The 14177-nt window shown below is 40.0% G+C and overlaps 1 protein-coding gene across 6 annotated transcripts in view; it reads left to right on the forward strand.

Annotated features, from left to right (window-relative positions):
- npat (nuclear protein, ataxia-telangiectasia locus) overlaps positions 1–14177 on the forward strand; it is a 41753-nt gene that overhangs the window by 10370 nt on the left and 17206 nt on the right. For all 6 annotated transcript variants that reach the window (XM_055637021.1, XM_055637025.1, XM_055637027.1 and 3 more), the window contains 7 exons: positions 79–160; positions 4350–4461; positions 6617–6708; positions 9168–9255; positions 9937–10033; positions 11743–11868; positions 12046–13926. In XM_055637021.1, coding sequence (XP_055492996.1) covers positions 79–160; positions 4350–4461; positions 6617–6708; positions 9168–9255; positions 9937–10033; positions 11743–11868; positions 12046–13926 — 2478 coding nt within the window. The remainder of the gene's footprint in view (positions 1–78; positions 161–4349; positions 4462–6616; positions 6709–9167; positions 9256–9936; positions 10034–11742; positions 11869–12045; positions 13927–14177) is intronic.

The raw sequence follows: 14177 nt of genomic DNA on the forward strand, positions 1-14177 counted from the left end.
GTAAATCATAATGTGATTGATCTCCATTCTGCAGTGCAGGTTTCACAGTTGTTTTTAAAAATATTTTTTTTCGTTAAGGTGAAGCTCTTCATGTTGTTGTTTCTGGACCTTGTGATCGAAGATTACAATCTGAGCATATTTCTCCAGGGAAACGAAAATGGTAAATTAATAAGCTGCAAAAAACATTTTAAATATTGTACACAATATATAACTAGATATATTGCACATTTCTAATCTAATCACCTTTGCGCAAGTGGTCTTTATATTTTCATAATTATAAGTGACATTCATTTCTTGACCATTTAATTTGCTTGGAAATGTCTGCTTTTCATCTAACAAATCACAGTGCTGGAGTAATTCAGCCGTTCAGGTAGCATCTCTGGAGAACATGGATAGGTGACGTTTTGGGTCAGAACCCTTTTTGAGACTAATTGTGGATGGGGGGGCTTCCTACCCAAAACTTCACTCATCCTAACAACTAATACAAACATAACTCGAAATGGCCACTAGTTTGTGGTATGAAATTAAATTCCATACAATCTGGAACGGTTTAATTTTAATGAATCTTTGTTTGTCATATTAATATGTTTAACTCGATTTTTATTGCATAATTATAAATTTCTTTGGATGTTTAAAGGTTAAAGATATACTCACATTCTGTTACAAGTTTACTTCTAAGAATAAGGTGGAAAATTGTAATGCTACTAGAATCAAACGTTGTCCATGACTGCCCAGGTACTTTTGAGTCCTTGTGCACACTCCACCTAGGAGAATGATTGCTTTCCAAAGCCTGATGGTATGCAACCTTGTGTTAGTTGGCTTTGAAAAAAATATTATGAGTTCTCCCAGACCTGGACAGGCAGGCCTGCCTCTTTATATATAGTTATCCAAAGTTCTTTACATCAACATGTAAATACACTATTATATATATATATATATAACCATTTGTCCCGTAATAGAATCATAGAGTCATGAAGTGATACAGTGTGGAAACCAGCCCTTTGACCCAACTTGCCCACACTGCCCAACAATGTCCCAGCTACACTAGTCTCACTTGCCTGCGCTTAGTCCATATCCCTCCAAACCTGACCTATCCTTGTACCTGTCTAACTGTTTCTTAAACGATGGAATAGTCCCAGCCTCAATTAACCCCCCCACCCCGGCAGCTTGTTCCATACACCCACCACCTTTTGTGTGAAAAAGTTACCCCTCGGATTCCTATTAAATCTTTCCCCCTTCACCTTGAACCCATGTTCTCTGGTCCTCGATTCCTTTACTCTGGGCAAGGACTGCATCTACCCGATCTATTCCTCTCATGATTTTGTACACCTCTAAATGATCATCCCTCATCCTCCTGCACTTCATGGAATAGAGATCCAACGTACTCGACCTCTCCCTATAGCTCACACCCTCTAGTCCTGGCAACATCCTCGTAAATCTTTTCTGAACCCTTTCAAGGATGACAATATCTTTCATAACCTGCTGCCCAGAACTAAACACAATATTCTAAATGCAGTCTCACCAACATCTTATACAACTGCAACATGACCTCCCAACTTCTATACTCAATACTCTGATGAAAGCCAAAGTGCAAAAAGCCTTTTTGACCACCTTATCCACCTGCGACACGACCTTCAAGGAACCATGCATCTGTACTCCTAAATTGTTCTACTCTACAACACTACCCAAAGGCCTACCATTTATTGTGTAGGTCCTGCCCTTGTTCGACATCTCAAAATGCATCATCTCACACTTCTCTGTAATAAATTCCACCAACCATTCCTCCGCCCACCTGGCCAATCGATCCAGATCCTGCTGAAATCTTTCACAACCTTCACTATCTGCAAAATCACTCACTTTTGTATCATCAGCAAACTTTCTAATCTTTCCCTGTATGTTCTCATCCAAATCATTGATGTAGATGACAAACCGTAACGGGCCCAGCACCGAACCACTAGTCATAGGCCTCCAGTCCAAGAAGTATCCTTCCACCATCACCCTCTGCTTCCTTCCATGGAGCCAATTTGCTATCCATTCAGGTATCTCTCCTTGGATCCCATGCGATCTAACCTTCCAGAGCAGCCTACCATGTAGAATCTTGTCGAATGCCTTACTGAAATCCATGTACACAACATCTAACAACTCTGCCCTCATCTACCATTTTTGTCACATCTTCAAAAAAATGTAATATGTGGACGAATGCCAGGGTTGTAATGATATTTTGTATTGTTTATTAATGTGCATGGCTTAGGTTTGGTTAACTCAAGTTTAAATTTTGTACCCAAGCAAATCTTAATTCTGCTTCACTTCTGTCATCGTAGCATCCAGTTTTGTGTTAAACATATTGTACTTTAAGGACCAGGTCATGGTGTGAGATTTTTCTAGTCGACCAATATGGCAGTGGTTTGAATCTCAACTTAGTGCTACACAGGGAAACTAAACAGTGCTGTTTTGATGAACTAATTAAAAAAAATTGTGATCATTACAAATAGGTTGAGGTGACACTCAATTCTGACTAAACTATGGTAATAGATGCAAAATGAATTTCCAATTTGAAGGATGCAGAATACAAGGAAAGATGGGGCATAGGAAAATTGATGTGCAGGTGACAAATCACACAGAATAATGATGTAGGGTGGAAGCAAGCAGTTATCTTCATTTATGGCTGGTAAATCTACAAACCACTAATTTTGCCATCAGGTGTAGAAGCCAAAATGTTCGTAGATAGGGCAAAGTTATGCGTTTCATAATATTTTTCTGATGATTACAGTCGCAAATTCTGCATTCCAAATGTTATCAAGGTTGTTATTGTCTTGAAGGTTGAACATATGGGTCCAGAGAGGTTTGCTTGACCTCAAACAATGGCGAGGGACATGAAGTTTCCCCCCCCCCCCCCCCCCCAGCTTACTGATTTTTTTTTTTTGCCGTACAATAGCATTGTGATGCATGAATGGGGAACAATATTTGCCAGGGAGGCAGTCAGGGAGTTGGTTTGAGGGAGTAGTTTTGTGGGTTCCACACTGTTTAAGGATGTACTTGGATGTCAACAGACTGGGTATAGCTGTATCAAATCTGTACTGCTACATGTGAATCCCCTCCAAACTACTGTACTCCCAAATTATTTATTGTAATCATTTTGCCTACACCAGGCAGTTACTACTAATCTGGGATACTGCCTTCATAAATCTTAAACAGTGGATTTTAGAAAATGACTAGCTATCTATGTATGTAGACACCAAATGAAAACTAACTTGAGCTTCACTACATTGGAGAGACCAAATTCGATCGGGTGACAACTTTACGGAGCACTCTTGTTCAATCTGAACTTCCTGTTACATGCCATCTCACTTTTCCATCCCACTCTTGCTCTGACCCATCACACTATGGCCTCCTATACTTCTACAATGATACCCAATGTAAGCTTGAGAAGCAGGATCTCATCTTCTATCTGGTCACATTACAGCCTTCTCGACTTGATATTGAATTCTATAACTTCAGGTTACTTAATTTCTCATTCTGTGTGTCATCCATCGTGTGATATTGGCTCATCTTTTTCCTGTTTTATTTCTCATTTTTCCTCTGGGAGTGGAGGATGTGCCCAGCCTAATCTATTGGGCAAGTGCTCCTGCTGAACATTCCACAGCTCCCACATTATTTTATCAATGTTCTTCTGTCTATGTACTTCCATGTCAGTCCTCCACTCTTCCTACAGTTTAACGAGCTGCTTTAGCTTCATTCCCATTTTGACACCAACCTGAAAAATTGATTCTGTTTCTCCTCCTACAAATGTGGCTTAGCTGATTGTCTTCTGTTTTTACATTAACAGTACCTGCAGTTTTTTCCCTTGTTTTTTACTTTCCCACCAGTTTCTTGCCAACCATCCTGATTTTTCCCTTTGTGTGCTCTCCTCTTAATGATAAATGTCAGTTAACTCCATTAACAGAACTATTGCCAAGTCTATATATATTTGAAGATCACGTGGTGGATCTCCTTTCAAGGTTGTTGCCAAGCTGACATGAAGTCACAGAATATGGTTCATTAATGGTTAACATAAAGATGTAATTTTATCACCAGCCATTTTTGACAGCTGGTAAACAGCCAAATATTGTATTTCAAAGGGTAGATTCACATCTTAATAATCATAAATTATTTTCAGATCTGGAGACCAAATGAAATTATTAACAATTATTATTAATAATTATTGACTTAAATACTATTAAATTATTATTGTCCAATTGGCTGAAATTATTCACTGGGTCTTGTGAATTAATGCCTCTCTGTGAAATCTTATAGAAGTTTTCAATTCCGTGCAAATTTCATGGTTTGGTAATTTCACCTTTTGATTTTAGTGATTCTCCTCGCAAAAGAAGTGGCTTTGTGTCAGTGCAGAATTCAGCTACCAGAAGTGTATACAATGAAGTGGAAGAATGCCAAGTTGAAATTGCTGGTGAAAGTTTTCCAGTAAGTGTTGACCAGATAAATGTCATATAAAGGTGTAGAAATAAGGAATTGCAGATGCTTGTTTGCCAAATAAAAGATGCCAAGTGCTGGAGTAACTCAGTGGGTCAGGCAGCATCCCTGGAGAACATGGATAGGTAATGGTTCGTGGGACGTATCAGTCTAAAGAAGGGTTCCGACAACAAAGATCACCTAACCATATTCTCCAGGGATGCCGTCTGACCCACTGAGTTACTTCAGCACTTTGTGTCTTTTTTTCCATATAACGGTTGTTTTCCTACTTGCCTAAAATGGAATTGCTGCAGCTTGAATAGATAGACTAAGAATATAAGGTACAGAAATTCAGAAGCAATTCTATCTAACACCATTGCCAACAGAATGACATTAACGTGTCCAGAGAAGTATTCACATGTTGACTGTCTTTGCAGAAGATGTTTTGAGAAGTTGATAACGTTTATTTATTATTTTTATTCCCTTTGTTAGATAGGGGTTAATCTTTGTGATCTTGAAAATTATGCACGATTGTGTTTTCAAGATGGTCAGTAGCAACATTTAAACTGGGAAGCAAAATTGTTGAAACCTTGAACAAATTAGTGGATTCCTCTGAAAATGTTAATGGGTCATTTTAGTGAATAACTAGACCAAGTGCAGACCCGTTGGGTCTGCTCCCCCAAAACACCCGTTCCCTACCCTTAGCCCCCACGGGAGGCGTGGTCCTCCAACTCAAGCTGTTCCCGAACGTAAGATTCCAGCACTCCCCTACCTCCCTCAGCAGTCAGCTTTAAAAAAAATGTCAATTGCACTGGCCCTGTGTGTTGCAATAGCAATTCGCCCTCCCCCTCCTGTGAGATGAAAAGTTCAGTGTTCCTGTGTCGCAACATTGTATTGAAGTGTGTTGGAAGATAGCAGGAATGATTTTAACAGTACAAATCTTGTGAAAGTGGGCTTTTTTAATCGCGAATAATGTGAAATATAGGATGAAATCTTCAGTGAAGCTGATCACTACTAGCTGGGCCATTGTCAGATTCAGATTCAATTTTAATTGTCATTGTCATTAGTGTACAGTACAAGAGACAACGAAAGCATTTAGCATTGTGACGGTCTTCAGTTGAAGTTGGGGGGGGGGGGAATGTCAATTTTTAAAAATTCAATTGTCTTTAGTGATTAAAAAAAAACTTTAACGTCAAATAAGACTTTTAAGAGTATATGAATTATATAAAGTATAACAATTACAGCACGAAACAGTGATCTCGGCCCTACAAGTCCGTGCCGAACAAATTTTTTTTACCCTTAGTCCCACCTGCCTGCACTCATACTTTAACCCTCCATTCCCTTCTCATCCATATGCCTATCCAATTTATTTTTAAATGATACCAATGAACCTGCCTCCACCACTTCCACTGGGAGCTCATTCCACACCACTACCACTCTCTGCGTAAAGAAGTTCCCCCTCATATTGTTTTTGCGAAGATTCTGAAGTAAAGACAACCACATCATGCACACGTACAAGATCAGACTTTTAATAAGTATATGACGATTATATGATATTGTATTGAATCATATCATAAACCCTAACGCAGATGCTAAACTGTTCTGATGGCCAGCCAGCTGGTCTTAATCCTAAAGATAGACCCAAAATGCTGGAGTAACTCCACAGGTCAGGCAACATCTCTGATTCAGTCTAAACCTAATCCAGGCTAAAAAATCGAAAGGACACGAAACTAAAATGCCTAGGTTCTTGCATATATTCCTAATTGGAAACAAGAAGTTGACATCACTAAAAGTCATCACAAGAGAAAGAGGACTGTCATTGAAAGTTCAATTGGGTCAATGTTTTTTTGCAAGATTCATGTAGTCCTTTACCTGCTGTGACTTGACTACGCGTACTTAATTGGCTCCAAGATGCTGTCTTAAGTAGTTTGAAATTTTACAACAAATTTAAAAAAAGGCCCACCACTACCATTTCAAGAAACTAGGATTGGATAGTAGAGAATGGGATTTTGGGAAAATGACTAGCTATCTATGCACGTGGACGCCAAATGAACAGTGAATAGACTTGAGTTTCACTCCTTTCACGTCAGTAAATTGCCACTTTTTTAACGTTTTATATAGACTATTTTTTAATGTTGGATATTTAGTCTCCAATTTTTGTCTGTAGCAAAGAGTCATCGAAAACGCCAGAGAGAAAATCCTGAAAGATCAATCTCTTCTAGAAAAACTTGCGGAAAACATTAACAAAGTTATGTACAGGTAATGTAAACTTGTTGCAGCGTTCGGGATATCTAATTTCTATCTTGCTATGTAGTTTTATCTGCCAATATTGTCTCTAGTTTATTTTTTTATGGGATTGCCCAATTCTTGCAGAATTATAGTTACAAAATTAAAACACTCTGAAAAATTATTTGTAATCTTGAAGCATTGTTTGAATATGCAGATTACACATTTCATTGCAAATGTAATCATTAAATTATTGAATGTTAGAATTTAAATAGCCAATTATTTTTTTTAATTGAGTTGTACAGCATAGACGAACAATTCAGCCCATCTTAACTGGTCGGGTTTCTGAATAAACCTTTCCTGATATACAGAATCAAATGGTTATCAGACTATGGACTATGGGGTGGGTTTCTAAACAAGTCTGTCCACTCTGGGACTTGAAAGGTCTTGGGTTTCAGCTCATTGGTCCTTCTCGTCCTTTTCAATGAATCTTGCTGACTCCACCAAAATGTAATGATGCAAGCAGGTTTCAAAGATTCAGATCCATTGTGGAGAAAGTTCACTTCAAGGTAGCAAGGAAACTAAGTTTATTACAGTGTAGTGAAATACACTACATGGGTTAGTAAATAATTAAATTAGTCGAGTCTCACGCCCTTCTGCTTGTCGGGAATTCACTGACACGGGCGTCAGCTAATAGCGACGTGTCTTGCGCCTTTACTCTGCGTGCTGAGGACTCCTTAATAGGGCCTGGCTTGGAGTACTCGTGAGCTCGCTCGTGGTGTGCACTTATGTACTCACTATTGTCAAGTATAGAGATACAGTGGAAACACTTTTCACATGGTTGTTAAGACATTAATGTATATAATGTTGATGGTATTTGGATTGGTATTTTAAGATTGTTTCCAGAAGCCTTGCACCAGTGCTTTGTAGAAAGAGCTGGTACGCACATCGTAACTTGCTGTTGATGTCTATAATGCATTGTCCTCCTGTCAGGAGGAGCCAGCTTGGGGAACGGCTGCTAACCAGCAGCTGTACGTTTAATTCACTTTTTTTTTTTTGGTAGTTCTAGTGAGTCCTGTGTTTTGTTTGTGGGAGAGATAGACTTTTTAATGTGGGTGGTAGGGGGTAACTATATTTCTAGGTCCCTACCTGGTCGGTGAGGCAGCTTTTTCTCCGGGATGCCCCGTCGACCCGTCCTCGCGGCCTACCAGCGGGCGTGGAGCGCCGTTTGCTGGCGGGGACCGCCCAGCACCTCGGCTTCGATGGCGGCACAGCGCTGGAGCGCCATCGCGGAGCGGAGCGGGCGATGCCTTGCCTGGGTCGCCGCGCTGGAGCTCCGGTGAGCTGTGACCGCCGAGTTCAACACCTCCGGGCTGCGGGTCTGCGGAGCGGGCGGCGCCAACTTCAACATCGGGAGCCTGGGAGCTCCAAACCGGCGCGGCCTTGTCGGCTTCGGAAGCCGCGGTCTCCGGTAAGGAAGCGGCCGTTCCAGGTGGCCCAGCCGCTGAGAGGACTCTCCCGACGCCGGGACAACAGCACCCGGCGAGAACGGCCAGGAACATCGGGCCTCCGTAGAGGCAATAGCGGAGGCCTCAATAGGCCTGACTTTGGGAGAACTGGGGATGGTGACCATTGTGGGGGGATGATTTTTGTGTGTAAGTGATTATTTTAGTTTGTGTCCAAGATGGCTGTCGGAAGGGAGAGTGGACGCTGGCGCGGTTTACAATACAATACAATATAACGGTTTATTTGTCACATTGCACAAAAAGTGCAAGTGAAATGATATGTCAGCAGCGATACAATGATAAAGAGCACACACAAAAACACAATAAAATTTTAACATAAACATCCACCACAGCATTCATCACTGTGGTGGAAGGCACACAATTGTGCCTAGCTGCCGCTGCTCTCTCTTCACATTGTGTTTTTGATTTTTTTTGTCTTTGGATCGAATTCTGTCCTTAATTTGTGTATTGGTGATGTCTTTATTATTTATTTTACTCCGATTATATGTTTTTTACTCTTGTTAAATTCTGTAAGGTGTCCTTGAGACTTTTGAAAGGTGCCCATAAATAAAATGTATTATTATTATTATGTTGCTTAAGCAGTTTAAGGGTCTATCTAATTTAATGCATACATTTTATTTTTTTAAACTTAACTAATCGTTTTTGTAATATTCTAAAAATTTAAATCTAGTTTTCCAATTTTTTTCCAGGTGTTGATACATTGTACCAGCACATGTTATCCAAAAAAAAAACACAACTTTGTGTTGTATAATCAATATAATGTAACACAATATTAAAAATATGTTTTGGTTACAGAAATTTAGTAGACCTCCTCGTATCTGGAGACATTTCATTTCAAATCTGTATAATTTATCCAACTCTTTTATATATAGTCTGATAAAGTAAGCCATACCAAACAATCAGATGCAGATCATGTATCGCCTTTCAATTTTCTTTTAAATGCAACTTTTTGTTTTCTCTTTATAGTGAGTCTTGTGCTGGACATCCTACAAAGCCATCTGACAGTAGTAGTACATCACCGGATCAGTCCATTGATGAAATCCTAGGCCTCGGGGTAATGTTCATGTTTGCCACATACTTCTGATTATTTTATGTAACACAATTGTTGATTAATTAAATAAACTAATTATTCCTGTCTTTAATTATATTGAATAAATTAGATTTAGTGTATGAGATGTGACATTGTGCTTGCAAACGCAAGAATAGAATCAAGGACATTGCTTACAAGATCTTTCAATAAAAATAATGGGGAAGTTCTCTTTGGGGGGAAAAAAACAGTTTGATGCTGCAATTTATAAATTGCAGTGAAATTTTCATCGTGATTGGAAATTAGATTTAGCTTTTGAAATTCAATTTACTAATCCATATTCCACTGGAGTTGTGAAAGGTTCCTTTAGTTTCTTCCTCAAAAATGTTGGATTTAAATTTAATTGAAGAATGCCCGCAGTGCCATTTTGATAAGAGTTCTTCAGAATGATTGATCAAGGAACCAATCTGCAGAAATATCGCACTTGCCACTGAGCAGCCTGATTTTGAGTGTAAATAGGGAATATTGTGAAAATGCTAGAGTGAGAGAAAACATAAAACAAGGAAACATTCCTTGACTATCATTTCTTCTTTGTAAAAATAATATTCATATTCTAGACTGCTGTCTTCTAACTAAATGATTAAAAAAAAAAGAACGTTTTGTGCAAACTAAGGAGCGAACTGAAATTTTCATTATTTTTTTTTGTAGGATGAAGTCCACATGTCTGACGAAGCTATTCACGATATCTTGGAGCAGACCGAGTCAGATCCAGCATTTCAGGCTTTGTTTGATCTCTTTGATTATGGTTTGTACTGAACCCCCATCAGAAAGTGTGCATTCCATATGTTTATCTATGAATGTGGCTTTTCCATTAACTGTGTAGCAAGCACAACATTCTTCTGAAGACTTGCTAGCCTAATATCTATGTTGGATAGTTTTTAATGGAGGGACATTGCTTTACAATGTGGTAAACAGCATGCAGAATAGTAACACATTTTACAACGATTTGGCCAGCTGATGAAATTTAATGCAAAGAAGCCTGAAATTGTTTGCTTTGCTAGTAGAAATTAAAAAACCCACCAAATTAGTACAGTTTTAAATTGGTTGCATGATAATGTCCTGAAATTGGATGTATTTAAACCTTTGAAGATGGCAAGTTACATTTTTTTTTAAAAGCTTATAGATGTGAAACTCCTTCAAGAAGGCAATGAGGACCGGGGAGCCTCCATCTTCACCTGTCCCACAACGCGCTGCGCGGTTCAGGTCTGAGGGACGGGGACTTCCTGGCTTCCTGGCTCAGGGAGATCACATAACGGGGAGAGAGAGAGAGAAAGTGCCTGGGACTGAGCAGCCAGCCTTCCGCCCAGTAGCGACCCGCCTACCGCCACCATAACCGGTTGCGCCTGTGCCGAAGGACACATTGGCGGGCGGGTCGGTAGAAGGCGCTTAGGTGGCGGCAGGTTCCGCTGTCTGGTCCTGGCGGCCACTCGCAGCCACCCGAGCTACTTCCCTCCCCGGCCGCAATTCAGTGGCTCCGCACCCGGAGTGCCGCAGCAACGGTGAGTGAGTTGCTGGCATGATCTCCGACTCCCTCCTTCTCAACGCTCCTGCTCTACCCGCAACCTTACCCCATGGCGGCCCAGCCAATTTGTGCAGCCCAGGCCATGCTGGCCCGGGCCAGACTCCCCACAAGCAGTGAAAGGAACTCTCCTCCCCCAGCGGCGCTGTCCTTTTACAGCCACTTCCCACTTTACAGCCGCTTCCCATCAGCTGCCAGCAATGAGGGATAGACTTGACTATCCCTCAGTACAGTAACGTCGTTCTTGATATTGCTGTACTGAGGGATAGCCAAGTCTATATTTCTTGGCTAACAACCTAACCTTCGGCCTCCAAGACGCAGGTAAATTTTCGTGCCTTATTTTGGGGTATGAAAGAGCATCTTTATTGCCGGAAAATACGGTAATCTTTATTACCACAGATTAGGCCCCAATTTGGGTCCCAGCATTTTGAGGGAATTTGGCCGTGTGCAGGTTAGAATTATGACAGTCATGTCATGACTTTAGAGAATTGAATCATTTGTTTTTGACCAGAGACTGTTAAGGGATAATTTGATAAAGATGTTTACAATCTTAAATGTTTTTTATAATAATACTGATAAAGCATTGCTAGTAGCAGTAGCCAGTAACAGAAAGGTACAGAAATCAGGTAATTGTTCTAAGAAATCAAAGCAAGATTAGGATTGTTTTTATTGTTTGATTTGGCATATTATGTATTATAAATTGCAATAGAAGATTGGTTATATAACTAAACAACAATGGGGAAAGGATATAAAAGTGGCATTGAAGGGTTTATGGAGATCTGAATAACCTATTTCAGTGAGTTTAACTTGCGTGAGTATTTTTCCTATATGGTTAACTGATAAAGAAATTATCTTTTTGTTGTAAAATTAATCAATATTTAATATATGCTCACTCTTTAATATAATTTGGCACATTTGTCTGTTTTTTCATTTAGGCAAGTCTAAAAAAAGTGAAGACTCAGATAAAGGACCATCCGATCAGAACAATATGAATGAAATGGAAAATAGTGCAAATACTGCATATCTGGGCAAATTTAGTACATTTCCAACTGCGGGATTAGGTGAGGTTTTTTTTATTGCTAATTATAAAATCAAATGTATTTATAGAATCTGTTCAAATTATAATTAAATGCTTTATCTTCAAAATATAACTAACTTTTAAAATTTGTAATTAATAACTGAAAACAATTGTATTGATATTATGTTATAAGTATACATATCTGTTTTTGTTTCCCAAGGTAACTTGGTACCTTTACCTTCAACAATCTCCGAGAATGAGCCAAATAGTTACACAAACAAGAGCAAAGATGATGGAGCAACACATAGTACCAAAATATCTACAGAATCAACTTTAACTACAAAATCCAAAATAAATGAAAATCAGATTCTTCCAAACCTCAGTACAGCTGATGCAAACAAATCTGTGGTTTCAATGGATAGTCGGAGTTCCAGCTCTCAGGGAAACAGAAGTAGTAGTTGGAGCACTGGAGAAGCTACTTCTGTATCAGATCTTCCTACATCTGCAGCTGTAATCCAGTCAACTTTATCAACATCACTAGGAACAGGGGATGTTGCTGAAATGGAAATTAGGACTCGGAATCCATCTGCTTGCAATGAAAAAACACATCAATCTCCAGTTGTGCAACAGCAGCCCCCTGAGGATACTCTGGCTATTGAAGAGTTAAATAATCAGAGTGAGAAAACTGAATCGCTATCCATAATCGTAAGTCAAAATGGGCTTGCTTCAGAAGCTAGTGATATATCTCCAATTTGTGATACGAACGAACCAAACGCCGCTACAAGTCAATCTAAACATGAAGTGCCGGCAATCAAAGCACTCGGAGCTACAAAGACAAGTGTTGAGACTGGAGCTGGAGTTTGTAATGTACCGGCATCAACTAGTACTGAAACATCAGTTCAATCAACTTTTGCAGTACAGAAAAGTTCTGGTGATTCTTTTATTGCTGTGGTGGCAAGTCAGCAAAATATTTTGCACATGTCAAGAGTATCTAGAAGTCCTGCTTTAGCCACTGAAACACAGTCTCAAGCTCTTCTTTCTTCTTTCCCAGAAACATCAAATAGTTCTGCTGTAAGTTCTAGTTCGGTGAACTTTCTTACATCTGATGCAGTAAAAACGAGCGTGGTTTCCGTGGACGTAGAGATGCCTGATCGGATGGAGCCAGTTTCTTCCTCCGTTTCATCTTCCAAGTCAAACTCTGAGAATAAGGTCACAACCTTACAACCAAATTTTGTTAGCTCCGGCTCGAATCCTGTAACTGAGAGTGTTTCAACTAACATGATGCCCAGGTCGACTGTCACTGCCACTTCTGCAAACTCTGAGGTTATCTCCACGTCTAAAGTTTCAAATGCTGAACCTTCCAGCACCATGGAGGTAGATCCCACAAATATAGTCACACTCAAGATAATTATTAGTGACGATCCCAAACAATTATCTTCAGATACAGAGTTAAATAATGCTGTGTCCAGTATTACAAATGAAAATGTGCCAACAATCGTATTGTCTTCTCCAGGTGGTTCCCCCATAAAAGGCAAAGAGTTAAGCCATGCTGGAAGTAGCAATTGTGTTGCTGTTACAGAAACTATCTCCAGGCACAATTTGCGCACGAGAAATGAAGAGACGGAAAGTGCTGTGAGTAGTTTGGAAATGCCAGAGGAGCCCGAGAGCAGTGTGCAAAATGTTGTGTGTGCTGATGTGGAAACTATGCCCACGCAAAGCATAACCTCCAGTAACGTGACTGTCACTGCACCACCTCAGACTAACAATACTCTGTCCATTCAAAATCCACGGGGCCGAAGAAAAGACACTGGGCTTGTACAATTGTTGCCCGCTGCCACCACATTTGGGCAGTCCAGCAATGTTCTTATAGCGGCTTGTGTGCAAGATTCTGCAGGACAACCTTTGATGAAAGGAGATGAATCTAGTAACAGTAACGCTTTCATTTTGGATCACCGTGGGGGTTCTGCAAAAGTCTTGCTGCTACCGAGCAGCTCTGCCTCTACAACCATAACAACATCAGTTCCTCGGGCTTTATCTACACCTCCAAGGCCAAGCACTGTATTTCCCATGGGGCAGCCTGTATCTTCGAGTTTTTCACAAGGTATCAGTGCACGTAATGAGTCTCGCGACAAGTTTATTGTCATATGCACACGTATGGTGAGGCGCAGGTACAATGAAAAGCTTACTTGCAACAGCATCACAGATGCATAGACTTAGACTCGGATAACATTAAAACACCAACTATACGTGAATTATGCAAGAGAGGAAAAGGGAGAAAGACTGCAATAAACTAGACATTAGTGCAAATTACAATAGGAGAGCAAAACAAGCCCTTGGTAGTGCAAGAGGCGG

This window comes from Leucoraja erinacea, chromosome 6, assembly GCF_028641065.1.
Source record: "Leucoraja erinacea ecotype New England chromosome 6, Leri_hhj_1, whole genome shotgun sequence".
NCBI lineage: Eukaryota > Metazoa > Chordata > Chondrichthyes > Rajiformes > Rajidae > Leucoraja > Leucoraja erinaceus.